Source organism: Amia ocellicauda, chromosome 6, assembly GCF_036373705.1.
Source record: "Amia ocellicauda isolate fAmiCal2 chromosome 6, fAmiCal2.hap1, whole genome shotgun sequence".
Taxonomy (NCBI): Eukaryota; Metazoa; Chordata; class Actinopteri; order Amiiformes; family Amiidae; genus Amia; species Amia ocellicauda.
The window spans coordinates 22,239,622-22,267,244 of record NC_089855.1 but is presented as its reverse complement, the minus strand read 5'-3'; the positions used below and the strand labels follow the sequence as shown (position 1 = coordinate 22,267,244).

Here is a 27,623-nt window from a genome sequence, read left to right as displayed (position 1 = left end):
CTCCCCGGCTAAATCATTTAGCTCCAATTTATCCTCAGCAGCTTTGTCACGACTCACAGACGACTTCACAATCCATGCTTTCCCGAGTCAGCTGTATATTGAATATATGTATATACTAAGTAAAGTGGGCAATGATCAAATACTATTTGGGCCATGAGGGAGAAATATACTGTAAAATGACACAGCCGACAGTTTTATATCTGAAACAAATGTGGAGAACAAATGTAGATACTTTTTGTATACTTTTTCCATGCAAAACCTGAAGAATAGGCACCTGCTCCAGAAGAGTATTATACTAATCTCTGTCAAGTCCTTTTATCTCTGTGGAATACAATCGTTTTAAGTGTTATTATCAATGCTGAAATCTGAACAGTTAAATAACTGCTTATAAATTCTCTCTTTAGTGCAGTTAATATCTACTGACTTTAAACCTTCAAGTTGTAAAACATGTTTATGATTATCAATATTTTGATAGTATAGAATGCAAAAGGTTAAAATGAAATCATTAATGTGTTTAAGTTATCATTATGTGTTATATTAAGTCTATGGTACAACCAATTTGTTACAGATAACATGATATGGCACAACACCATATGAAGTAATCTCTCTTTTAATTCTCTTCTCTGTTGGGCAGCTCCACAGTAATTATGTCCAGAGAAGGTGGGTTGCTGGACAGCTTCCATCTCATTCATTATTGTATCGCTCCTCCTCATTCATTTCAACTAAAGCCGGCACCTCTTCCTGGCTAACACGTCAGGCACATTTTGTCTGTGTATGTGCATACTGTTATCTAATATATTTCGGTGTTTCGATATACATCATCTTCTGTTGGTGAAATGTTTTTGAAAATTCCCGTTCATACATCATTTTTGTCTACACTGCAGAGTTTTTGTTTTGTGTTTTGCTCATTGTCAGTCATAAGAAATAATGAAAACTGCATTTTATTAGAAACCTTAATTGAATTGCTTAATATATAGTATGTATGTGTATATATTGTGACAAACTTGAAATGTGTAATTGTACACATTACAGAATTATTACGTGAGGTCCTGGATTTTAGTCAGTGCAAGCAAAATTTCCTTTTTATATATACACTCACCTAAAGGATTATTAGGAACACCATACTAATACTGTGTTTGACCCCCTTTCGCCTTCAGAACTGCCTTAATTCTACGTGGCATTGATTCAACAAGGTGCTGAAAGCATTCTTTAGAAATGTTGGCCCATATTGATAGGATAGCATCTTGCAGTTGATGGAGATTTGTGGGATGCACATCCAGGGCACGAAGCTCCCGTTCCACCACATCCCAAAGATGCTCTATTGGGTTGAGATCTGGTGACTGTGGGGGCCAGTTTAGTACAGTGAACTCATTGTCATGTTCAAGAAACCAATTTGAAATGATTCGACCTTTGTGACATGGTGCATTATCCTGCTGGAAGTAGCCATCAAAGGATGGGTACATGGTGGTCATAAAGGGATGGACATGGTCAGAAACAATGCTCAGGTAGGCCGTGGCATTTAAACGATGCCCAATTGGCACTAAGGGGCCTAAAGTGTGCCAAGAAAACATCCCCCACACCATTACACCACCACCACCAGCCTGCACAGTGGTAACAAGGCATGATGGATCCATGTTCTCATTCTGTTTACGCCAAATTCTGACTCTACCATCTGAATGTCTCAACAGAAATCGAGATTCATCAGACCAGGCAACATTTTTCCAGTCTTCAACTGTCCAATTTTGGTGAGCTTGTGCAAATTGTAGCCCCTTTTTCCTATTTGTAGTGGAGATGAGTGGTACCCGGTGGGGTCTTCTGCTGTTGTAGCCCATCCGCCTCAAGGTTGTACGTGTTGTGGCTTCACAAATGCTTTGCTGCATACCTCGGTTGTAACGAGTGGTTATTTCAGTCAAAGTTGCTCTTCTATCAGCTTGAATCAGTCGGCCCATTCTCCTCTGACCTCTAGCATCAACAAGGCATTTTCGCCCACAGGACTGCCGCATACTGGATGTTTTTCCCTTTTCACACCATTCTTTGTAAACCCTAGAAATGGTTGTGCGTGAAAATCCCAGTAACTGAGCAGATTGTGAAATACTCAGACCGCCCCGTCTGGCACCAACAACCATGCCACGCTCAAAATTGCTTAAATCACCTTTCTTTCCCATTCAGACATTCAGTTTGGAGTTCAGGAGATTGTCTTGACCAGGACCACACCCCTAAATGCATTGAAGCAACTGCCATGTGATTGGTTGGTTAGATAATTGCATTAATGAGAAATTGAACAGGTGTTCCTAATAATCCTTTAGGTGAGTGTATATATATATATATATATATATATATATATATATATATATATATATATATATATATATATATATATATATATATATATATATATATATATGAGTGACGCTTTATCAACAAAACCTGCAAGGCAATTTTATAGTAAATAGGTTGAATAGTGGCAGTCATTTAAAAAACTGGCAGTCTGAATGGGGTAAACGGAATATGTAGCACCACAGTCATGCACCAGTGACTTCTTTAATCATGCATGCAAGGTCATTGTCAGACAGAAGCAAGCCAGCCAGCCTCCCCCTTTGCACAATGCAGCTGCCCCTTTACCGTGTTCTCTAACTCACAGAATAAACTTAATTACTCTGGCAGAGCTACCAGCAGGAGTGTAACTGCCAGTCTAAGGTTAGTGTGCGTGTGTGTGTGTCTGTGTGTGTAGTGACAGACTAGATAGTTAGATAGACATATAATTAACATTAACTTTATAACTAACTTTGTATTGCACATTTATACATATTCTAGACAAAAATAAAATAAACAAAACTATTCTGTTTTTCTCTGCCAATATTCAGTTTGAATAACCACTGTAGGCACTGGTTTTGTTTCAAGACAATGTTGGGAGGCCGTGTTCTTCACTTGGTAGGGAAAGAATGATAGTCCCTAATTGATAGCAGTTTCTTTGTGTATATTATAGACTGTGATTTGTAGTGACAGGTGTTTAAATTAGTTGTGCCCTGCATTTAATAAAGTTATTTGGTGATTAATTTAGTGTAATAAATATTGTCCTGTAAACTATACTGATTTATAAGTGATATATTTCAGAGTTTATTGAACACCTATTCAGCCTACAGAAAACTAAAGATTTCAGTGGATTAATCTGGGTTAAGAGGGGTCTGTAAAAACATTTGACTGATATTCCACTGATTTCTAAGTTAAACAAATGGATTGGTGCTGTTTACAGAAATAGGGTAAATAAATAAACTCCAGATAAAGAAAGTCTGTATCTATAGGAGTGATAGTTTTTAGCTCGGCCATTACAATATGAACTGCCTCTTGAGTTATATTTTTAAATGTATAAATTATTTTAAATAATAGATTAATGGCATCTCTCGCATGAGCAGAACCAGTGGCATCTATAGCTCAGAAGTGAGATTGTAATTAAATTAAATTTTGTTTCCATCTGTCACAAAAATTTAGTTGATCCATTTTATGTCACATTTTTCTGACATTACAGTCTGCTGAGCCCCAGTTTCCATCAGAAGGGAGAAAGTCAATCTGGCAGTAAATGTTTACAGAAGTCTTTGTTTTTTTGTTTTTTGTAATAAACACTGTTTATAATTTGATGTTTCTGTATGCAATTATCATAATTTCATTGAACCAATTCTCAGCACAGACAAGAAAGAATAACATTTTGCACACCTCTCATTCAAGCCAGCCTAAATGCAGCATCATTTGTTTTGAGTGACTTCCTCCTTGATTGTAACTAGAGACAAGCAATTTCTGTCAGACAGCAATTTACATTTTCTCAATACAAAGCATTTCACTTCAGCCTGCGGTTCATGGAAAGTAAAAGGGGTAGATTAACTTGATAGGAGGTGGAAACAAGACAAAAAGATTGTGTGTGTTTTTATACTTGTATTAGAACCCCATAGCACAAAGTGTCCTTACTGTTGTTGTTTTCGGTGAAATTGCGTTATGATCTAACAATCATATCTTGCCCGTCGTTCTTGAACACATAAGTGTCATTACCATCTCAAATCATTAGCCTTCAAAGTGAACCCTGGCACCATCATTGGCCTTGGCCCCAGAGCACTCGGCTGCTGAGAACTGTGTACCACTATGGACAATAAGCTACCACACTCAATCTGTGGATAGACAATTTAAACAGATTATGCAAATCATCACAGACATTTTACACATAGGTACCTGCTCCGTGGTATGCATCCCTAGCTATATACCAAGACATAGCTACTGTACAAGATTATAAATGTGCGGTACAGACAACTTACCTAGTTAATCATTCCTAAATAATAGCTGAAATTCAAAAATAGCTTTTTGAACATGCATTACTGACTCCTGTATTTGGACCAGGTCAGGTCAAAATGTTCTCTCCATAGTGACAACCAAACATTTAAGTCATTGAACTCATCATACCTCTGTGCTTAAAATGTGATGTGAAAATGATGAAACGCACAGCATCACAGATTCGGGTTTGAAATCGCCTATAATCTGAAGCCCCAACAATGTCATTGGTATGTTGCAAGGAAATCGCCCTTCATGCAAGAAAGAGAGTCAAAGTGTCAGAGAAGAAGAAAATATAGTAAAATGTAATATGTAATTAACCTCTGAGTGATGGAAAACAAAACCAAAAAGTTCCAATGACTTTTTGTTTTTTCAATGGGACCAGGTTAAACAAATGGGATCCTCCTGATAAAACCAAATCCCCTATAATGTTCGGAAGGTTTGCAAAACTAGGTATTTCAGGTATTTATTTGTAGACTCAATCTTGACTGGTTTATGTATGCTACATGGAATTTATGACTCCTTTATTTAAAATTGAAACTTAAGACATTGTGCCTTGCTTGGGGAAATAAGAAGTTAATTTATTGTGATGTGTTTGAAGTGATCTGAATCAGCATGGGGTCCGAGCTAGGTCATGATCTCTCTGACAAACTACAGGTTGTAAGGAATAATCTTTACCTCCTCAAATCTCTCAGGAGTGATTCTGTATTACTCTCTGCATCTCCTGTTGACAGGCCAAAATGAATTTCAAACCCATCTTCTACCTTTGTCATACACTATTTGCTTCGAGAGTATGTGCAGTTGTCCTCTTAATCGGTATGGGAGATTATCGAGGTTGACAGTCTAAACCTAGATCCCGCAAAGCCTAGACACAGGGTGCAAATGTAATTTCTGTTTAGTAAAACACTATGAGGATTTTGTCTTTTACTATTTAAATTCTTGCTCCAAGCAAAAACTTGTCAGGTTCTGTCATAGGCCTCTATTCAATGTAACTGACACTTCAGAATGAGGCACTCGGAGAGATATTAACATACCTGTTTCTGAGATTTAACTTCACCATTACTGATGCAGGTTTGTTTCACACAAAGATTGCTCTAAGGAAATCATTGCTAAATGGTAAGGCACTCTGTGCTTCTGTGTATATCTACAAAGGATTAAGATGAACAGCAAAGCCAGGTAAATATGATTTATGAAGAGGCAGAAAGAGAAGATTAAGCATTCACTGAGGTGCTTGTTGTATGCTATCAATGTACTGCAGTCTGGTGTAACCAGGACTTGCCTGTTACTTGCTGAATTCACTATATGTTAATCACTGCTTATGCTTTCAAACCAGAGAGGAATACAAACCAGGAAATACTTGGTCTTCTATTAAAATAAAACAAGCTCTTTTTAGAGAGTGTTTACTACATTACAATAAATATTTGGTAGATTGATCCAGCATTTTCACCAGTGGTGGTGGGAAAATTATAATTTTTAATCAGAAATAGAGGGGAATTTGCAGGGTTTAATATAATGCAAGTATTATAAATTACAACAGTGCATTGCATATAAAAATAGTATCCAACCAACTGAATTGCATATTATTTGTTCTCAAACTGTATTTGCCCAGTTTTCATGTGAGCAGTTGTATCTTGGAGAGTGTAGCTAAAGTATATATTGGATTAACATTCCCTCGTCAAGGTGTGTTGTGCAGTTCGAAACTTATTCGAAAATGATATATGTGATAGAACAAACAGAACTAACTTTGCTATTGCTATAACCAGTTATATATTTCCTTATGACTAAGTAGCTCACAACAATATTAATTCTGAAAATCTCAAGAATATTAAGTAGATATCTGCAGATACTTTTTCTTTTAGAGAATAGCATGGATTGTTCTTCTCATTCTCAAAGAAATATTCTATATTCTCCAGGGAGGATAATAAAGCCTTGTAGCTGTTAAGCAAAAAGATTTGAAATTTGAAATCAAATCTGTCAAAAGTTTATAAATCTTGCAGGGCCGTACGAGTAATTGGTTATTTCTGGTACAGTTCTTGAACTAAATCATCTTTATTATTAACAGGTCTTATGGGCCAGCGGGGGGTCTAGAATCTATGAAATGAAAAGTGCATTTATCTTTTGTACTGACTGGCGCCCCTTCACAGCATTCTTTCCACGATGTCTAAACAGTACATTTATTCACAGAAACAGACCTTTGATTAGAGTAAACGACAGGTCTTGTATGTTCGCAGTAAGCTATTGACAGTGCTTAATGTTATTAGGTTGTTCAATATTTGTCCCTCAAAATGAATACGCAAAAAGAAAAACTATTATAATTGCAAATCAATTGCTTCTCCTTCGGCTACGGGTGTAGGACTAACATGGTTAATAAATGTTTTTTTTTTTTTTTATGCAGTTCTTCTCCATGAAAAAATGTAGGCTAGAAATGTCAAATGACCTTATTTTGAGTGACAAGTACATTGCTCTGTATCCCCAGATAGCAATTTAAATAACATCCTTTTTATGCGAATTCTTAATTAGTCCCATTAACTGTTTCTTCACTATTTCTGAATGCTCATTGTTCATTAAAAAGCAGAGTAGTAACTGCTTCATCCTTACATTAAGAGGTAAAGCCATCATTTTTCTTTAACAAGTGTATAGTCAGAAAAAGAGTTTCAACACCATCTAGTTTTCTCACCATCAGACATCAGTGTTTGACAATGCTAATGGAAACTTCAAAGGCAGTTAGGAAGGACAGAAATAATGGTGGAAACTTTGCAGCCTTAAGTATGTACTATCTGGTGTACACAGGTTGTTTTTGTCCTTCCCAATAATAACACTTTTGTAATTTGTTGTGCATACAGAGTATTTTATGAATTTCAGCTAAACAGTAAAAATAGGTATATATAATAATGCATTTGTAAAATGTATAGAAAGCATGTCTGTGGAAGTATCAGTCATTATATGTTGCTTTCTAGGGCTGTCAATTTACGGACTTCTCTGAGTACTGAATTCTTACTGTGTTACTGGGACCGAATGTTGTTCTGTAACATTCAAACTGTTGGTATATTTTCATTTCCAAAACTACTTTTACATGATTTATGTTGACAGCTTTCACTTTAACTGGAAAGGAACCCATAAAAACAAAACAAAAATAAAAACAAAAACTGTTCATACTATAAACACAGGAAGAGAGATTTGCTCGTGAATACAGTATTTTTGGAACAGGGAAAAGTGGGGTTTAGGATCAATAATTTTGTGAATCTTTGTGCTTATATTGATTTGTTTCCATGTCCATGTCTGTTTCTAGCATCTGCTCATGTGCATAATATTTTACATGTGTTTGTTTATTTCTGATAAGTAATACGAGACTAGAAATGTAGTTTCAGTTGTATTTTTGAAGGAGAATATTAATACTGGTTTGCTTATTAAAATGTGCTTATTTATCAGTGCTTGTAACTAATCTGCCAAGTATTTTGAGTTCCTTAAGCTGATAAAACAGTGGATAAATAGATAATTGTTTTAATTATTGTCTTTAGCACTCCGCAAGACACCAAAAAAGTCCCATTACAACAACACATGAATTGTCACTGCACTTAAAATGCCATTTTTGAATTATGAGGCATGCCTGCATAGAGCAAACAAAATTGTTGTTCTGTAAAAATAGGTAATCAACATCCCACTGAAAGGGGAAACTGTGTCTTTAGTTTTTACCTTCCTTTTATGTAATGTTTGATCAAAGCAGATACCAGATCTTGTACTTGCCACATCTATTGTTTCACAGATAAAATGAGTTTCACAGCAGTGCAGTTGAATTTGTTCCTGCGGAGTGTCTAACCTCTGTGGTTTCTGTCTAACTCCTGAATAGATTTCTGTTCAGCAGACAGTTTTGGCCACATAATTAAAGGAACACTGCTCAGGAAGGTCTGCTCCTGAAACTTAGATGTTCTGTATTTGTGATTGTGTTTAAATTGATGTTTGAATTGTATACCAATTAACTACAGTAATCAGGAATTCTTTTTTTGTTAATTTTTTTGTGTAAGGTTTGTAAATACTACAGGTTACGTTACATGAAAGGCAGACTAAAATTACTTTAATACATACAAATAAATAATAGGCTTTTTGAAATTGCCTGTCTTTATGATAGTGGGGTGCTGCAACCCAATCTTCCCTGACTCCTAATACACAATAACCCTTTGCTCAGTCATTGTCTTCACTTAATTTCAGCATAACACATTTATATAAATAATATTTTAAGATACTATATATATGATGGATGGATAGATAGTGCCTATATATTAACTGCTGAATGAAGGCCTCCCAAAGATGTTTCTCCTTGCTTCAATCTATAGGTTCCCTTTTCATGTCACGTCTGCAAAATTTATTATCTCATCTTTCCATCTTTCATATGGTCGTCTTCTAGGTCTTTTTTCATCTCACCATGCAGTAGCTTCCTTTGTCCATCTTTGACTGGTTCTTCTTGCAATGTGTCCGGCACATTGCTATCTTAGCATTTTGACTCTTTCAATGTCATCACATTTTAGTTTGTTCTCAGATCCATTCATTTATTTTTCTATCTCTTCTTGTTATTCCAATAAGACATCGCTCCATGCCTCAGTAATGTGTGTGTGTGTGTGTTAATTTATATAATATAATGTATTAAACATAACATCTTGGGATAATCTGATTGAGCCTACAGTAGACTGGATTTTCCTGAAACATTAAATAAAAAACATTTATGTGTACATTTTAGTTTCATGAAAAGGGTACTGGTGCATGTCTTTTTAATTGTTTAGCTCAGTCTGAGTTGTTGATTCTCTTCTAGATAACAGACACATGAGACTGTTGGTTAGATGCTGCATCTTTTTAACAGAATATCCATGACATTCGATAAAGTCTACCATGTAGTCTAATTATTACTAAGAGATATCAACTTATACAATTGGAACATGATGTAGGAAGTGTCAGATTCTAAGCATGTCCAATAAGTTTAATTGGAAGAGGGTGTTGGAAATAAATAGTGAAGCATGCATACCTGTACTCCACAGTTTTTTTTTTTTTTTACCTGTTAGACATATTTTGTGTCATTTTGCAGTCAGTTTCAAATATTCAATATTCAACTTTAGGTAGAAGTATTGTCAAAGGCACTAACCATAAGCGAATTTAAACCATAATTTGAATATGTATTTTATTTGCACTGATTTCAGTTATGCCTTCATACTCCATACTGCTTTATCAGATTCCTACAACTTGAAACTTGTCAAAATAAAGAAATACATAACGATTTGGACATTAATCTAAATTGTCCTTCTTTGCAGGAAGCATAATGTCTCACCAGGACACGTCTTGAATCTTTATTGCTGGAGCTTGTAATCTCTGGTGTTTTGGACCAAAGGAATAAAACCCCTATCACGGTTTCCTTGAAAGTAATGCTGTGGAAGTCACTAAGCCTAACATCGACCAGTGGCAGCCCTATCATTTGTTCAGTTTCCATCCAGCTGGGAACAGCACCTGCTGAAGCCACCAGTCTGAGACTGTAAAATTACCCCCAGTCGTAGATAATCTAACACACCGTGTTGTTCAGCAATGTCTAGATTAGTCCTTGAATCCTGTTTCAGGGCAGATACAGTTTTCAAATGCAGAAAGAGAGGAAGCCTCACAGTATAGTCACATAGCTGTGTTTTATATACCCTGTTAGCAAAAGAATTGGGGCAGCAGAGACCGTATAAATGCAATTTAGTAGGTTTAGTGCAGTGCCCTTTACCTCTGTGATAACTACAATCGTTTCTGAAAGATGGCCAATGGAATAATGTGCATGTCCTCTCCTAGTGCACTGTCTGGCGCGGTCTCTTCCTGATTCACTGCTCCAGTTGATCCCAGGGGTGTTTCCCAGGATCGAGGTCAGGACTCTGAGCAGGTGAAGAAAAACATCCATAACTATTCCTGTCGAACCTTCTCACACTGCCTACCAGCTGACATGGTGCATTATCGTGTTCTTAAAAAAATGGCATCAATGTTGGCAGTAGACTGTTGATCAAAATATTGCAATGCCTAATACACTTCGTGGTGCACTTCACAATCCGAAACCTCCCCATAGCACAAGATCTCTGGTACAGTCCATTACCAGCAGAAGGCAGCGTGTAGTGTTACTTTTTGTAATACACTTGTATAAAAAATTATATGAATCTGTTTGGTAAGTTTGTTACATTTTAATATAAACTGTAAGTAATGTTTTACTTGACTTTGAAACTATATAGGAAACTATAGGAAGGCCCCAAGGGAGAGGTGCGACTGATAGATCTAGAGGTAAAGCTGAAGGCCGATCTTCTCTTTGACAATACAGTCGTTTCTGGTGAGAAACAGTGCTGAAAACGCATTTCTATTTCCACAGGAGAGGATAATTACATAATGCACCTTTTTTTTTTAATGCGTGAAAAGGACACAAGATATGATCAAGGATGTGCAGATATTCGCAAGGTTAAGTAGATAAGCTTTGCCTTGGCCCTGTTTAATCCACAGAAAATACATACACAAATAAACTTAAAACCCACTGAAAAAATACATTTATTTTTACTGTTTTTTTTTTTGTTTTTTTTTAGCCCTGCGATCTGTGATGCTGTGTAATAATTTGGATAGGAAAACGAATATATATATATATATATATATATATATATATATATATATATATATATATATATATACACTCACCTAAAGGATTATTAGGAACACCATACTAATACTGTGTTTGACCCCCTTTCGCCTTCAGAACTGCTTTAATTCTACGTGGCATTGATTCAACAAGGTGCTGAAAGCATTCTTTAGAAATGTTGGCCCATATCGATAGGATAGCATCTTGCAGTTGATGGAGATTTGTGGGATGCACATCCAGGGCACGAAGTTCCCGTTCCACCACATCCCAAAGATGCTCTATTGGGTTGAGATCTGGTGACTGTGGGGGCCAGTTTAGTACAGTGAACTCATTGTCATGTTCAAGAAACCAATTTGAAATGATTCGACCTTTGTGACATGGTGCATTATCCTGCTGGAAGTAGCCATCAGAGGATGGGTACATGGTGGTCATAAAGGGATGGACATGGTCAGAAACAATGCTCAGGTAGGCCGTGGCATTTAAACGATGCCCAATTGGCACTAAGGGGCCTAAAGTGTGCCAAGAAAACATCCCCCACACCATTACACCACCACCACCAGCCTGCACAGTGGTAACAAGGCATGATGGATCCATGTTCTCATTCTGTTTACGCCAAATTCTGACTCTACCATCTGAATGTCTCAACAGAAATCGAGACTCATCAGACCAGGCAACATTTTTCCAGTCTTCAACTGTCCAATTTTGGTGAGCTTGTGCAAATTGTAGCCTCTTTTTCCTATTTGTAGTGGAGATGAGTGGTACCCGGTGGGGTCTTCTGCTGTTGTAGCCCATCCGCCTCAAGGTTGTACGTGTTGTGGCTTCACAAATGCTTTTCTGCATACCTCGGTTGTAACGAGTGGTTATTTCAGTCAAAGTTGCTCTTCTATCAGCTTGAATCAGTCGGCCCATTCTCCTCTGACCTCTAGCATCAACAAGGCATTTTCGCCCACAGGACTGCCGCATACTGGATGTTTTTTCCTTTTCACACCATTCTTTGTAAACCCTAGAAATGGTTGTGCGTGAAAATCCCAGTAAATGAGCAGATTGTGAAATACTCAGACCGGCCCGTCTGGCACCAACAACCATGCCACGCTCAAAATTGCTTAAATCACCTTTCTTTCCCATTCAGACATTCAGTTTGGAGTTCAGGAGATTGTCTTGACCAGGACCACAGCCCTAAGTGCATTGAAGCAACTGCCATGTGATTGGTTGGTTAGATAATTGCATTAATGAGAAATTGAACAGGTGTTCCTAATAATCCTTTAGGTGAGTGTATATATATATATATATATATATATATATATATATATATATATATATATATATATATATATATATATGGACATTTTTATTGAAAGGACAAACAAGATTTATTTTAAATGGCTTCCATCTGCTTCATTTGCAAGTAAGGCCCTTTAGGCCACAATGCCTAGAAAGTGCACGGCGGTTGCATTGACAATCTTCTCTCCCTCAGTCAATTTAATCTGCAGTTCTGCCTTTTGAAGAACATATACTTTTCCTTACATTTTTACTTCAATTTTCCCATAGTTATTAAACTGGATTTAAGTCAGGAGGCCAGCTGAAGAGGGTAACCTGGTTTCTTGTAAACCAGTCCCTGCTGGTGTTAGATGTATTACACAGAGTGCTCTCATGTTGGAATAGAATCCCAGGAAGCATTGAAATAGGAAAAGTATCGGCAGAGGAGTTCCAAACATCTCCCAACATGTTTTCTAGATTTATAATTAATTTTGCCTGTGTTCCATTGGAATTGAATATTTGAGAGACGCAAGCAAACACAACAAAATATGTTGTTTTTTAATAAAGTTTGTATTGGTGGAACTGGTTGTACTAGTGCATAAATATAAGGAAAACAAACCAACTGACTCTAACAAGACTATAACAAGCTTTATATGAGCTCAGTTTTATAGTGTTTGAATTAATATTCTTTAAATGTAAATATTACATTAGCTTTTAGTTGTATCCTACATATATCTTAAAATTGTCACATATAATCTGTTCCAACTTTTAGTTACCTGTAATTGTGACAATGCCTTTTTCAGATCAAACAAATAAGGAGCATGATTTGTGAAAAGAGATACCTTTGTTTTCATATTTCATGTATTATGAAATGTTTCCAGGAAAAGATATTAAAATTTGCCACCAACAGTACCAGTTAAGCGAATGTGGTTATTCCTTTAACTTGGTCATTCTCTCCAAAAAAGGAAGTAAGCAGTGTTTGGAAAGCTGTAGTGGTGCTTTTTATATTGGAAGTCTGGTATTTTTCCATCTGGAAGAAGTGAAGATATAGGAAGGATGTAACTTTAAGATGGTATTAGCCCCCTGTTTTTATAGATATGGCTTGCCATTGTTTTTGGAGAGCCGTGCCAATTACTGTAAAGGGATGGTCAGTGCTGACAGAAACCTCTAGCAGTAATGTCCCAAAAATGTTCTGTAGGCAAAAGCTGCGGGGGGTGTTGCTGTGTATGTTCTTCCCAGTTATATTGCAACCCGTGGAACTGTTCCAAAATATACTGTAGGTAACTATTCTGTCCGTGCAGCTTATTGAGGCTACAAATGCAATGAAAAATAAAAGCGTTATCATAGCCTCTCTGTTCCAATTTAGGTTTAGAAAACAAGAATAAACATGTTCACTGTAGGCTAATCCTCTCTGCCAGAAGGTGGACGTTTAAAACCTGATAAATATTGTCTGAATCCCTAGAATTATAATCACTGAAATGGTTATTGTCACTACCATAGATAGCAATGCCCCCCCCAACCCCACACACACACATACACACATGTTTTCATCCTTATTTTCCCAATTAACATTTCCATGCTGATTACATGCTCTGGGCAACGTGGCAAGGAACATCGATGTAATAGTTGTTTTCTGCTATTCTGAAGTATACACGCTTATTTATTTTTCAGGTCAACTTTGTTGTTTTTGTTCTGTTTCATTTTTTCCAGTGTAATTAACTGAGAGTACTGTTTTGCATTTTCAGTCTGTTGCTAGTTCATACACTACATTGTCTCACTGCAGAGCGGAGTTTTCTAAAGCTCCTGTCGTCCTTTGATAGCAGTAAAACCGCTTATCTCTGTGTTTGCTTAGTTTGAGGAACATACACTGTCAAATAGTTTGAATGGATTCACACAGCTCAATCTCCAGTCAAAGTCTTGTGGCTACATGTGTGTATGAGTCATACCATCTAAAAAATGTAAAATGCATTCTAGTGTTCTGCCTTTTAACTAGAGCAGTATTATTTTTCTGTGGTGCATGTATGATGAGGCTATCTGTAATATGATATGGCATGTGAAATTTTATATATAGGACAGTAGACCCAGTAAGAAAGGTTTTATAGGTTTTTGAGTGGGTTGATCTTTTTAAATATTCAACTTGAATGAAATATGGAACATGACTCTAGGCTGTTTTGAATTCATAAGTAAGTCTTGCAGTACTAGATGTGCATATTGAAAGCTGTCGAAATCAGTTTCCATATGAAATATGAACTGCTGTGAATAAAGGTAACACTTAAGATTGGAATAAAAGCTAGAAAAAAAACTAAATAGGAGATGAAATCATTGGATTTAGGTCCTTCTTTGCAATGCTTAAGAAAAAGTTTGAAACTAATGTAAGTTTGTTTTGTGGAACATTATTAGGATTAACATATACAACGTTTATTTAATCATGCAAGTGATGAAGCCTTTAGTTGTGTAAGGATGCTGTTCCTGGAATAAACATAATTTTTCCTGGTTCGGTAGCTGAAGTACAAATTAAATGCTTATAAATGAAAGGCTACAGTATTGATTAATCATAGTGCATCTTGTTCTTTCCTTTTTACCTTTTTTAAATAATATCAGCAGCAAGTGTATTGTTCAGTTATACTATTTTTGCTCATTACCAAGACCACTTGAAATGGCAAAAGAGGAAAAATACTGTAGCTCAAAGCATTGAAAAAGCATGATGGGACCCAAACAAGTTGGGAATCAATATTTTTCATCAGACACTGTCAGCAGAGTGGGAGTGCTAGGATCCCTGTTGTTAGTGTGAGTAAGCAGGGATACATATTCATATGTGAAGTATTCTGGAAAGGAAAATTGTATAATGTTCTTATCTGGATTGATATTATTAAATTAGCCCTAGTATCAGTTTTTTTCTCTCAGTTTTGCCATTATTCTTTTCAGTATGATTATTTTTCATTTGATGAGTGTTTTCAAAAGCCACAGCTGTAATGTGCAGGAGAAAGACCTGTGAATTAAGTAATCAAGAGCTGAAAGGACATCTTCACTTCATTACACACCATGTAAATAAGATTAGCATACAGCACGAATGTCTGCCATGTTATGAAAATGACCATCTGCAGCTTCTCGAGTTCCAGTCATTGAAACCCTATTAAGGTTTTGGGTCAGTAGTGGCAGTGTTAAAGGATTGATTGGAACGGTGGTTCAGGGTTGTTCTGCCTGATTAACCTCGTTCAAGTAAGTAATCAGTCACCGTTTTATTTTTTATTTTCCAGTCTTTCGAAAAATGACACAGTTGTCTGTGCGGCAGTTTTTACTTGTTAAAAATGTCCAATATGCTCCACATATATATTTCAGTGTTAGGTACAGTACATCTAGCAGCTACTGCTTCATGCGGATCTTATTTTTAAATCGTCATCCACAAAAGCGTAATAATAAGATTTCATGCTTCACGTGGGTTTTGCATTCGGTACGTAGGGTTAAGACTGTAGGGCAGCAGTTCTCAAAATGTAGCATTAGTAGTTGTTGTGCATTTCTTTCAAACTTTAAAAAGGGACACAGAGTGCTTCTTTTCATTCTAAGCACCTTTAAAAAAAAAAAAAAAATGAGTCTAATGTGTTTGTGGCAATTATGATACTGTACCCAGACTATGCCATTTTGGATCTGGAGGAGCAGCACCAATTATACAACCAGATGACAGTATTCGATTTGACATAATCTTTTGTCACCATTAATATCAGGGAGCAGATGTTTAAAACCAAATCATAGAATACAAAATGTGAACCAAACTGTAGAGCAGAGAATACAAATAATAATTAAAAAAAACTTTAAAATCGACTCCCAACGAATCATCATCCCTCAGCTCAGTCCTTCAATCACCATCTCCAGCTGGCCACAAGGGGGTGGGGTTGGGCACCTCGTCAACTGCAGTAAAAACAAACAGCAGCAGTTTTCTAAAAGATGAAAAAAAAAAAAAAAAAACAGTGCTAAATAAAATAATACAATAAAAATCACTCCTCGCCAACTCCCTTGACAGCCTCATGCAGCCTTTCTCTAGCACACAGATTACGGGTATCTCGTCTGTCCGTCCTCTACAGAAGCTGAGTACAGTGCAATTTGGTGGTAACTCCACAGCACTGCACCTGTGTTTAGTGCACCATGATCACGTTTAGCATATATATATTGGATCTGTACATACGGGGGGGGTGGGGTCCTCGGTCTATCAGAAAAGCACAAAAATGTCCCTGCAGCTCCACATGAATACAATTAGAATGGAATGGAAAAGAAGGGAAAAAAACGTAGCCAGAGTGGTCAGTATCGATCAGTCAGAACTAATTATATTATGTGTCTGTTGAGGCCCATGGACACAATGTTCACAGCCTACTTTTAATTTAACCCGATCTTTAGGATTTGAACCTAATCTCCAGCATTTAAAGTGCCTTTGAAGAAATGTAGATACCTTCCCACACTATCTGATGGGTAAGATGATTGATTTTGTGCCACTGTCTTGCAATCATAGTATTATCAGCAGATGACACTAATTAGCACATCTTAGTTGGTACTTGCATGATATAATACAACAGTTGCTCTATTAATTTGGGTAGATAGGGTAAATGTTTGCATTAGTTAATTGAACTACAGTCTCTAATATTGTCTTCAGGCAACTGTATTTGCTTGTATTGGCTAGCGTGCATTCATGTTCCTTCCAAGACTGTAGTTCCTTGTGGCAAATCTACAGAATTTTCCATCACAGATTGTTAATATTAATTGTAAACCATTTTGATTTATATATATTTATATTACTCTTGTAGTAATATATTTAGTTTATGTAACAGAATGTATGGGGTAATGAATGATTAAAAACTATATAACGATATATAGATTAAATTGCAAGTTCGCATCAGTCTCACATCCATGTGTAACATTCAATTTATTTTCATTGGTGTGTGATCATGGCATAGTATAACTATTTAAACAATGTAAAGATATGTATCTTTTAACCATTGTATCCCTTTGCATAGCACAGCATGTCCCGATTTGCCTCAATTAATTCCTTACTGGCTATTATGGATTTGATACACCTTTGTACTTACTTTGTACTGTACTAGTTTTGGATTTTGTAATTAGTAGTTTCTAATTGTTTTATTGGTATTTGTGTGTGTTTGTTTTCTCTGAAATTGTCAAGCATCATGCAGACTAGATGGTAATTTGCAAGAATAAATGTCATCTGATACCTATACAAACAAGACTTTTAACCTGATAATGTGAGTGCTGAGCAGTTGTGAAACATTGGAAGCTTCACATTGAAAGATGATTTATCTTTCGGCAATGGCAAAGCAGAATGATACTTCGATTTTAAGGTAGTTTCAGATAAGATCCACCAACCAATATTTTTCATAAACAAACTAGTTTGGAGGTTTGGTCAAACTTTGTCCCCAAATTTATGATTTTCTTCAAGGTGAGAGGGTTTTTTCTCCATAAACACGTGTAATTTGATGACATCTTTTCCTTGGACTCAAGTAAGCATCAAATGACTTTTATTTATAATTAATGTTTCAGACACGTTGCAGGCAAGGGGATTAATGCTGTTGTCCTTTGTAAATTGCTGTGATTATACAATACCAACAGTGCTTTAATATCAGAACTGTCTGTCAGTCACTGGAAAAAACCTGCCCCCAAATTATGCAGTTTTCTACCACCAGCATTACTGATTCACTTTCTGTATTTCAACAAAGACATTCTGGTGTTAAATACATGATGAGAATAACATCAAGTGAAAAAATCCCAGTTCAGCAGTGGAGAAGGCTTTGATATGAATTACAATAGGACATGCTGTGGCTTACCTCACAGGCTTCAAATCTCTGTGGATTTCTCTTTATTTCATTCTTCCTTTTTTAATAGATTTTGTTCCCCATGTCCTTTATCCCTTGTCATAAAGGGGTGAAAGAAACAACAGATACCAAAAATGTGATACCTGTAGAAACCAAGGGAGGGGGGTCCATTTCAATTGAATCCACTTGCAAATGATTTCCTTAATTACTGCTTAAGTAATGTTCTGATGTGGGATAATGTGCAGGTCATTGCTCTGCAAGTCCTTCAACAAGACAGTTCAGGGCATAATTGTACCGTCATCTTGATTTATGGTTCAATCCACCCCCCACCCCCCCCACCCCCCTCTTGTTTTGCATACCCCTGTTTGCTTAGCAACCAGATCACATAAGAGATGTGGTTTGTATTCAGCTAATCATGCCTCTTAACACATAAATACATCAATTAAAGCATTAAATGCAAAAGCGTTCTGGTCTGTTCCACACATTTATAGAATTACACCGAATCCCAGTGTGACCTTGTCTTTGGGTGTCACCGACCTTTCTCAAAAAAGTAGTTAAACAAGGAGAGACCTTTGTTGACATAAGATGAATGAGCTACAGGCTAAATGGATCATAAAACTAAATTTAGTTATCAACAAAGGGCATTACAGCTCTTTTGAAGATGTATCAGTTTTAATGTTTCACAGTCCTGTTAAGTAGTGGAATTTATGAGGACTAAAAATCCATCTGCTTAGGTGATTACCTACAGTAGATTTAAAATCCCTCTTTGTAATTGCTGTGTAAGGTCTGAACGACCAGAGATTTCTTCCCATAATGAAGTATTTTTGGCTTTAATTCAGTTTTTGGCAGCTTTCTTTGTAAATTACCAGTGGAATGAAACTCCCGCAGAGTCCAAGTACCCAGAAGCTGCCAAGACGGTTCAGTGATTTAATGGTGGTGTCCTGCAGCTTCAACTATAATCAGCAGATGCTCCGATTTTTATCATAAATGTTTTCTTAACCTCCTCTGTCAGAAAAGTGGAGGAGCCTTTCTTCGTAGTCTTTTGCGTCTTCTGATCAAATTTGGTTTTAGCTGGCTTTTGCATAATTAAAGTCTCAAGATGATCCCTAACCTTTTACTTTTAATATAGGATGTTGGTCTAGACAAAGTGTTTGCCTGGCTGTGCGATCAGCTTGATGAAGGGAAATGGAGAGAGATTTAACATGAGCTCCCATTTCCCTTATCACTAATAATTAGCATTCCATTCATTAAGTGTCAGGGAAACTAAAGGTGCTGGTTATTTTTATCCCTCTCAGTACCAGCTCAAACAGCCTATTGAGGGTCTGAAGTTAGAAAATGTTTGCCGAAACTCAGCTGATGAAGGATATATATATATATATATATATATATATATATATATATATATATATATATACACACTCACCTAAAGGATTATTAGGAACACCATACTAATACTGTGTTTGACCCCCTTTCACCTTCAGAACTGCCTTAATTCTACGTGGCATTGATTCAACAAGGTGCTGAAAGCATTCTTTAGAAATGTTGGCCCATATTGATAGGATAGCATCTTGCAGTTGATGGAGATTTGTGGGATGCACATCCAGGGCACGAAGCTCCCGTTCCACCACATCCCAAAGATGCTCTATTGAGTTGAGATCTGGTGACTGTGGGGGCCAGTTTAGTACAGTGAACTCATTGTCATGTTCAAGAAACCAATTTGAAATGATTCGACCTTTGTGACATGGTGCATTATCCTGCTGGAAGTAGCCATCAGAGGATGGGTACATGGTGGTCATAAAGGGATGGACATGGTCAGAAACAATGCTCAGGTAGGCCGTGGCATTTAAACGATGCCCAATTGGCACTAAGGGGCCTAAAGTGTGCCAAGAAAACATCCCCCACAGCATTACACCACCACCACCAGCCTGCACAGTGGTAACAAGGCATGATGGATCCATGTTCTCATTCTGTTTACGCCAAATTCTGACTCTACCATCTGAATGTCTCAGAAACAGAAATCGAGACTCATCAGACCAGGCAACATTTTTCCAGTCTTCAACTGTCCAATTTTGGTGAGCTTGTGCAAATTGTAGCCTCTTTTTCCTATTTGTAGTGGAGATGAGTGGTACCCGGTGGGGTCTTCTGCTGTTGTAGCCCATCCGCCTCAAGGTTGTACGTGTTGTGGCTTCACAAATGCTTTGCTGCATACCTCGGTTGTAACGAGTGGTTATTTCAGTCAAAGTTGCTCTTCTATCAGCTTGAATCAGTCGGCCCATTCTCCTCTGACCTCTAGCATCAACAAGGCATTTTCGCCCACAGGACTGCCGCATACTGGATGTTTTTCCCTTTTCACACCATTATTTGTAAACCCTAGAAATGGTTGTGCGTGAAAATCCCAGTAACTGAGCAGATTGTGAAATACTCAGACCGGCCCGTCTGGCACCAACAACCATGCCACGCTCAAAATTGCTTAAATCACCTTTCTTTCCCATTCAGACATTCAGTTTGGAGTTCAGGAGATTGTCTTGACCAGGACCACACCCCTAAATGCATTGAAGCAACTGCCATGTGATTGGTTGGTTAGATAATTGCATTAATGAGAAATTGAACAGGTGTTCCTAATAATCCTTTAGGTGAGTGTATATAGTGAGTTTTCATTCATGTGGAATACAGCACTAATATACTCTAAGACCTGGCAGCTTTTTATGGAAATTGTGTCAGTAGCAACAGTTTCCTCATTTTATTGTTTAAAAGGATTCTGATTAATTTGATTCACAGACACTGATAAGTGTAAAAAAACACATGATGCTTTCAATAGGCAAGCTGTCCTTAGGTCTTTATAATATATCATAATATATAATTGAAATTAAAAGTTATTTGTTTTTTTTTTTAACTGAAAGGGACTAGGTCTGATGAAAAGCACCCTGGAACTGTTTTAAAAAAAAAAAAAACGAATCAGTACAGGGTTTTCAATTTAACTGGGTACATACAATATGTGATTATGAAGATTTTCTCATGACCTCCCCTTACAACAGCTTGGGTGTCATAAGTATATAAGTTAATAAAAAGTGTACTTAGTGTACATAACTATACTTTATTTTCTTAAGGGGTGGTTGTTGTTAGTGTCATTTAATATTATCTAGTACCACAATACAGAATTTTTTGTAAATGTCTCATTATCATCATCGTACACCTTTATCCATCAATATTGATAACCTACACAGATTCAGTCAGTGTAAAATAATCTGATTAAATGCATCTTATTCACACGGGCAAAAAGCCAAATGCTATAATGAAGACTGGGAAGGAATTTAAGCCAATACATGCAAATTATATACATACAAGAACACTGCACTGGCAAAACAGTGGTGCATTTTAATTAAAGAAAATTTTAAATTGTCTGAAACTTACCCTGCCAAGAATATTCTTTTTCCTGTTATTCTTGTTTCAGGGGGCAAATAGTGTGCCAGTTTCTATGCATATATTGAATTTATATAATGCTTTTCACTTTGGCAGATGGGAACTTTTATTAGTAAAAATAAATAAATAAATAAATAAATGTCGCCCTCATTTTAATTTTCTAAAGTTTTATTTTATTTGAAACCTGAAGTACACATGAATAATAAAACCTGATGTATTCAACTTTATTCTACCCTCAATTCAGCAGGATGGGTGAGATGTTTAATCTTTATATGACTGTTATGTTCAAAGGGTTCAAAGCAGACAGAATCAAGTGCAAGTTAGCTTCCACTTTAAGGCTGTGCACCGTGTCTTGTCTTCAGCTCATTAAGCTGATCAAACGTACAGAACGAGTTTGGAATATGGTTCTGAACAGATGAAAAGACGTTTTAGCAATATCTTAGCAAATCATCCTGTAACATTCATCTAAATTTGCACGTAATAGTCAAACACTTTTCCTCTTGCAAAACAAAAATGAAGTCAAACAAAAAAGTGCATTGTTAACTCCTTGTCCTGCTAACTTTCATTTCAGGAAGAGTTTTATTTTTTGGTTCAAATATACATGCATAAATAATGATCACTCTCCCTTAATGTTCAACTAATTTCGGCTCTTCAGAGTGGTAAGAGTATAATTTACACTACTCGTATACAGATTTAGATATTATATTAAACAACAATTTACCACAGAAACTACAAAAGGGTGTCGCACACATACTGATAGTATATAGTATTTCAATTAACATTTCACCTCCTTAATTATCTCTTGTATGGACTCAATGAGATACTAAAGGGTCTAGTTCCATTCAGTTGCATGTTTTATTATTTTATGAGACCTTAAAGCTTTTCACCAGGGATCTGGTACATTTTCAAGCCAACCTGGATGCGACATGATACTGTTGTTTTTAAACTTTTTTTCTATTTTCCTGTTTGGCTCTAATCTTGGATTAAGAAAGTGTCTTTTGAAAAATGGTTCTTAGCTGTAGGGCGGAGATAGTGTTGGAGAGTTTTCAGGTAGGAGCACTTGTTCAGTGATATCCTCTTGAGTAAGACTGTAAGGATCCTGTGCCTATGGCAGGAATTCATCCCCAGATGTGGACAGTCTCTGGAAGCTACAACATGAGGACAGCATGCTCTGGCTACTTTTTTTTTTTTTGTGTGTTTTAAGTTTTTAATCCACTTAAGTATAACAGCTGCAGGGGGTGCTCACTGGAGAAAGTTTATTTAGCCCAATCCTCTTTCATCCCCTCAAGAGAGGCTTCTTAGCAAGCATCCCTGATGTTGAACCATTCTCCAAAAGACTCATTCACTCTCACTCAGGCACAGATGCCTTCAGCCCAACATCTTTCCATCGGTGCAAGCAGACACTGCTGCCCATCCAATTTCTCACACTTGCTGACATGTAAGGCTTCCAGACTTATTCTAGTTGTGGATGCTCAACACTTCTTAATGAAGTGCTGAGCATTTTTCATAGGAGGAATGGCTCAAATCTGTGTGAAGCCTTTGATCACCGAATAGTTTGTAATAGTCGTGTATACTGTGTAATTTAAATTGTAAATATGTTTAGAACTAACAAATAAGATTTTTTATAACTCTGATACTGTAAAATGCAATGTGGTTAATTTGACATTATGAAGCATAATTAGACCATCTTAAGGTGAAGCCAAACCTATTGAGAGAGCTGTACATTGAGCTAAATATCACATTCCTTGTCTGATCATTCTGCTTTTAAACTGTGTATTGCGTAATGAAAGCATTACCCTTTCGGTAAACAGCAGATTGAGCTAACCAAGACCTTTTTTTCCTAAGGATGTTGTGGATCCTGGAAAAGCGTAGGGGCCGGCCCAATCAGCCCTATATTTCCCGAGATGCAGTAGAAGACTAGATAATAACAGGCTTAAAACGTTTCTTGTCTTCATGTTCGTTTAAAAGGTGATCACAAGACAGGCAATTGCAGTTCATTCCCTTGCAACCCACTAGTTAATTGTTCATTAAAAAGGCCCTTGATTTTAAAAAAGCTGTAGAAACGCAGAGATCTGTTGATGACCGTACCACCTAAATAGCAAGAGCAAAGAATAAGCTTAAAGAGGAACGGACAGGGAAAAAAGACAGAGCTAATGAGTGTGGCCTGAAGGTAGCTGGTTCAGGCCATCAGAAGTGACAAAAAAGACAAGCAGGCAGACAGGAATTACTGCAACAACAAGGCAAAAACAGATTAATGAGACCATTGCGGCCAATGGAGGAGATGTGATTAAATGAACTCTCATTAAACAGCAGAACCGAACACCAATTAGTCGTTTTACTTTGACTGCTAATGAAACCTTAAACTTGAACTTTTTTCTGATGTTCTTATTCTCTCTACTTTTTCAATTGATACATTGATGTGTTACTTTAGGGCGGTAGGCACAAAACTGTTGGTTTTAAAGATTAAACCGCAAATAAAAACACAAAAAGTTTGTAATAAATTGAGGGCTTTTAAAATGCAAACTCTCACATTGTCCAGTCTGGGGTGTTTGGGTGGAGCATCTATTTTCTTTGGAATGACCTCAAGGTGGTTATTCCAAGAGATTTGTTGAGATTGTCCAAGTGACTGTGTAAAATACTCATCCATCACAAGAAGCCTCTGGTCAAGAAATGACACTGCAGTAAATATCTTCCGCTGCTGCCTTTTAATGTTCAAGCTGTTTTTGGTAAGAATCTTCAGCACAGCCATAAAACACACTGTCATGAGTGACTGCCTCTGCTCCAAAGTCATTACTGATGGGATGATAGAACATCTTTTACAGAATAACTGAAAAACTTTAAATGTCATGTCAAGTTTGTCGAAGCTGTTTTTCGAGCCTGTTCAAGGTTACATGAATATGGAGCTTTCCTTTTTTTAAAGTTTGAGATCTGCTAAGGGGTTGTAATTCATAATGTGCATTCATTGCCAGTAAGCTGCATGGTAGAGAGAGGGGGGGGGGGGGAAACAAAAAAAACTGAATTTAGTCAGGCACTCTTAGAGAAAGTCAATCAGCCAGAGCCATTTAATCATCAACCCATGCCACAGACAGCTACCGGAGGTGATAAGTCAAGATCACTGTCATTTAATAGTAACCTGCTGAAAAAAGATCAGTAAGGCAGGAAAATACGGTTTCTTTGAAAATTAAATACTGCACACGTTAGCCATGTCTCATAGTATATTTTGTTAAAAATCAAGGTGAGGATGTGAGCGAGTTTGCCCATCCCACTTGTCTAGCTCAACATGAAAATGTGAAATGTAAATCAGTCTATTAAAGATGCATTGCCTACATCAGTACCATTTTTCCCTCAGGCTGAATTTGCTCGGAAAAAGTATTACTTCAAAACAGGCCACTGTTGGGTTCTAGTTACAGTTCTATTTAATTTTTTTAGTCATCTCTTCATCCCTTGGTAGTCATTTGCATCTCTTACTGATTGACACCTTCTTGTTTCATCCTCCTGTGCTGAAAGCTTCCTTCACTCCCCATCAACCTCCACTGTTTGTTTAATGATTTCTCTGCTTAACACACATTTCTCTGCCCAATTTCAAAGCAGCTCATCCCCCCTTTTTCCCTTATAGTTTCATGAGATCACCTCTTTCATTTCTCCTTATTTTCCTCTCTCTGCTGCAGAAAACATGAAGGCACCTTTAGAAAGGTCACGGTCTCGGCAGAATATCAATTTTAACTCGACAAGAGCACCAATCGCCAAGGAGCTTAATTATGAGACGGAGACTCATTCATCTGCAGGAAGAGGCAAGGCGTCTGGGAACAGAGAGGTCCACAATGGCCCAAGCAGCAGGGAGAAGGAATCTGAACTGGGAGGCTGTCCCTCTAAAGACGACAATGATGTGGAGGCACTTCTGGCTCGATTAAGAGCCTTGTAACTTAATAAAGGACGGCTGTGGTCTCTCGTTTGCACATCTTTTTGTGAAAGAGAGAGTAAAGTGGCACACCTGGATTAGGTTTTTGAACCAATAAACTAATAACAGCAGTAAAGCTTCTTTTTTCTAATGAGAAAAAGTGTTGTATTGCACAACACTCACAATTAACCTTTATTTGGAGATCTGTAACCTTTTTCAGAACTTGACATTTTGTTCAATACCATCTGAATGTTAGTGTATGAGTAAAAAGTAATAAGCCTGGCTCTGGCTCTGCTCCCGAATGTTGCCCTAGCACATGATATAAACAATACACATACTTGAATTGTTTCCTGTAGGTGAGGCAGGAGAACATGTAGACGTGTGTCACAGTCCTTGTTATATTCCAAGTCTTAAAAACATGTTTCATTTTGACATCCAGGGACACTCTTAATTAAGTTTACACTTTCAATAGTAAAAGTATTTTTAAATAACTGCCCCCTATAAAAGTCAAATTAAGTGTATCTGAATTCCTAAAACTCAAAATTAATAATTTACACCTCTCTGTTATATATATATAATGTGTTTAAGACAGGAATAGATAAAATGCAACTATATGAACATCCACTGCCTGCTCTGAAAAATGTACTAATTGCTTTATCATTACAATACACTGTATCCAAATGCATATTTACTTTTGAATGTAGATCAAACATTTTTGGCCCACATCTTTTCTATCCTATCGTAATATTCATTTGTAATCTAACTGCCAAAATTTTTTAAATAATAAGGATTCAACCATCGTAGTCTCTGTGGGCAAAGGATTCTGCAAGGTGGGGTGGGGGGGTTATTGCTATTTTTGCTATGTCTTTGATCTGTACACCACAGTTCATTTGTCTGGATCCAAAGAAGCATTTTCATTTTTTAAATGGAGGAAATTCTGTTGCCGAGATGTACCTTGTGTCTATGTTTTATCTCTAAATAGTTCATCATCACAACAACCTAATCACAGGCTTTGAAATGTCCAGACTAAAGTAGTACTCTAGGTACAGCGCATCGATAATTAAAGAATACTGCTATAGTCAAATGTAAGAATTATTGGTTGTTATACAGAAAACCACCAATAACAATTGAATATTTGGTACCAGATTGACATGACCAGTTAGAAATCTCTCTATATATCATTTTAATTTAAGGCATCTATAGCACACAATGTAAATCACGGCAACATTTCCATCTTTTGTTCTTATTTCATGAAAATGTAATGTTTTCAGCTCAGACTAGTAACTGCTGCTGTTTTTTCCCCTTTTACTTCATCAATTAGCATACATAGCATCTTATATTTGGTTTTGTCTATCAGATAACTTGCGTCCTTGTACGGTGGTTACAATGCAATATGTATCTCTTATGTATCATCATTTGAATTAATAAGCATTTATGATCAATTGTCTTTTGTTGCTTTTTTCTACATATAGTTCTGTATGCTCATGAGTTTTGTCTGTCTGAACCCTCTGCATTGCAAGATGAGTTAAATGTTAGCTACTATTACCAGCTAAAGTAACTTTTTTCCATTATCTCGATGTGAATGAACATATAATTGCAGTAAGCAGATTTGTCTTGTAATTTGTAATGTCCTCCCTGTTGGGTTCCGATAAATGTGTTTTTGTGGTGGGTGTTGAATTGGATTGAGACACACTGAGGGAATTTTCAACGTTAATTGTAATAATCACATCTTCTCTCAGGCACTATAAGTGTGATAATCTATTCACAAAATGTAATAATTATACTTAAATCAGACAAGATAACTCTATGTATATCCAAATATTTTTTTTTTGTTTTTTTCTTTGTCATTATTACATTTTCTTGTTATTTTCTGCTCCTAATTATTATGAATGTTTAATTAAAGAATAATATAAGAATGGGAATCTGCTCTTTTTGTAGCACCATTTATACAATAAAAAGAAAGCATGTGTGAAAGTTTCCTTCCTTCTTTCATATGTATAACCAGATAGAGAAGAAACATATTGGATACATTAATTGGATTTCATTTTGTCATTCAGCCCATCTCATTTAATTAAGGAAAAAACAATTCAGCTGTCATCATTCGCTGTTAATGTGAACTTTAGTTTATGCACTGGTACATTGCATGTAATGAAAAAATACTACCTACAATCAACAGTTTTAATGTATTATAAATAATAATTACTATAAACTCCATTGGTATGGATTCCATTTTAATTAATCTGTGCAAAATCTAAATATGTTGCCCAGGGCTTTGTTCCACCAATATGACACA

General features: G+C 36.6%; 1 protein-coding gene across 1 annotated transcript in view; it reads left to right on the top strand.

The window, feature by feature from the left end:
• The window catches only part of LOC136751235 (protein diaphanous homolog 3), a 371,067-nt gene extending 343,815 nt beyond the window's left edge, over nucleotides 1–27,252 (top strand). Inside the window, exon 28 of the mRNA XM_066706676.1 lies at nucleotides 25,101–27,252. Within this exon, the coding sequence (XP_066562773.1) occupies nucleotides 25,101–25,354 (254 nt within the window). The 3' untranslated portion in view covers nucleotides 25,355–27,252. The remainder of the gene's footprint in view (nucleotides 1–25,100) is intronic.
• The last annotated feature ends 371 nt before the right edge of the window (nucleotides 27,253–27,623 follow it).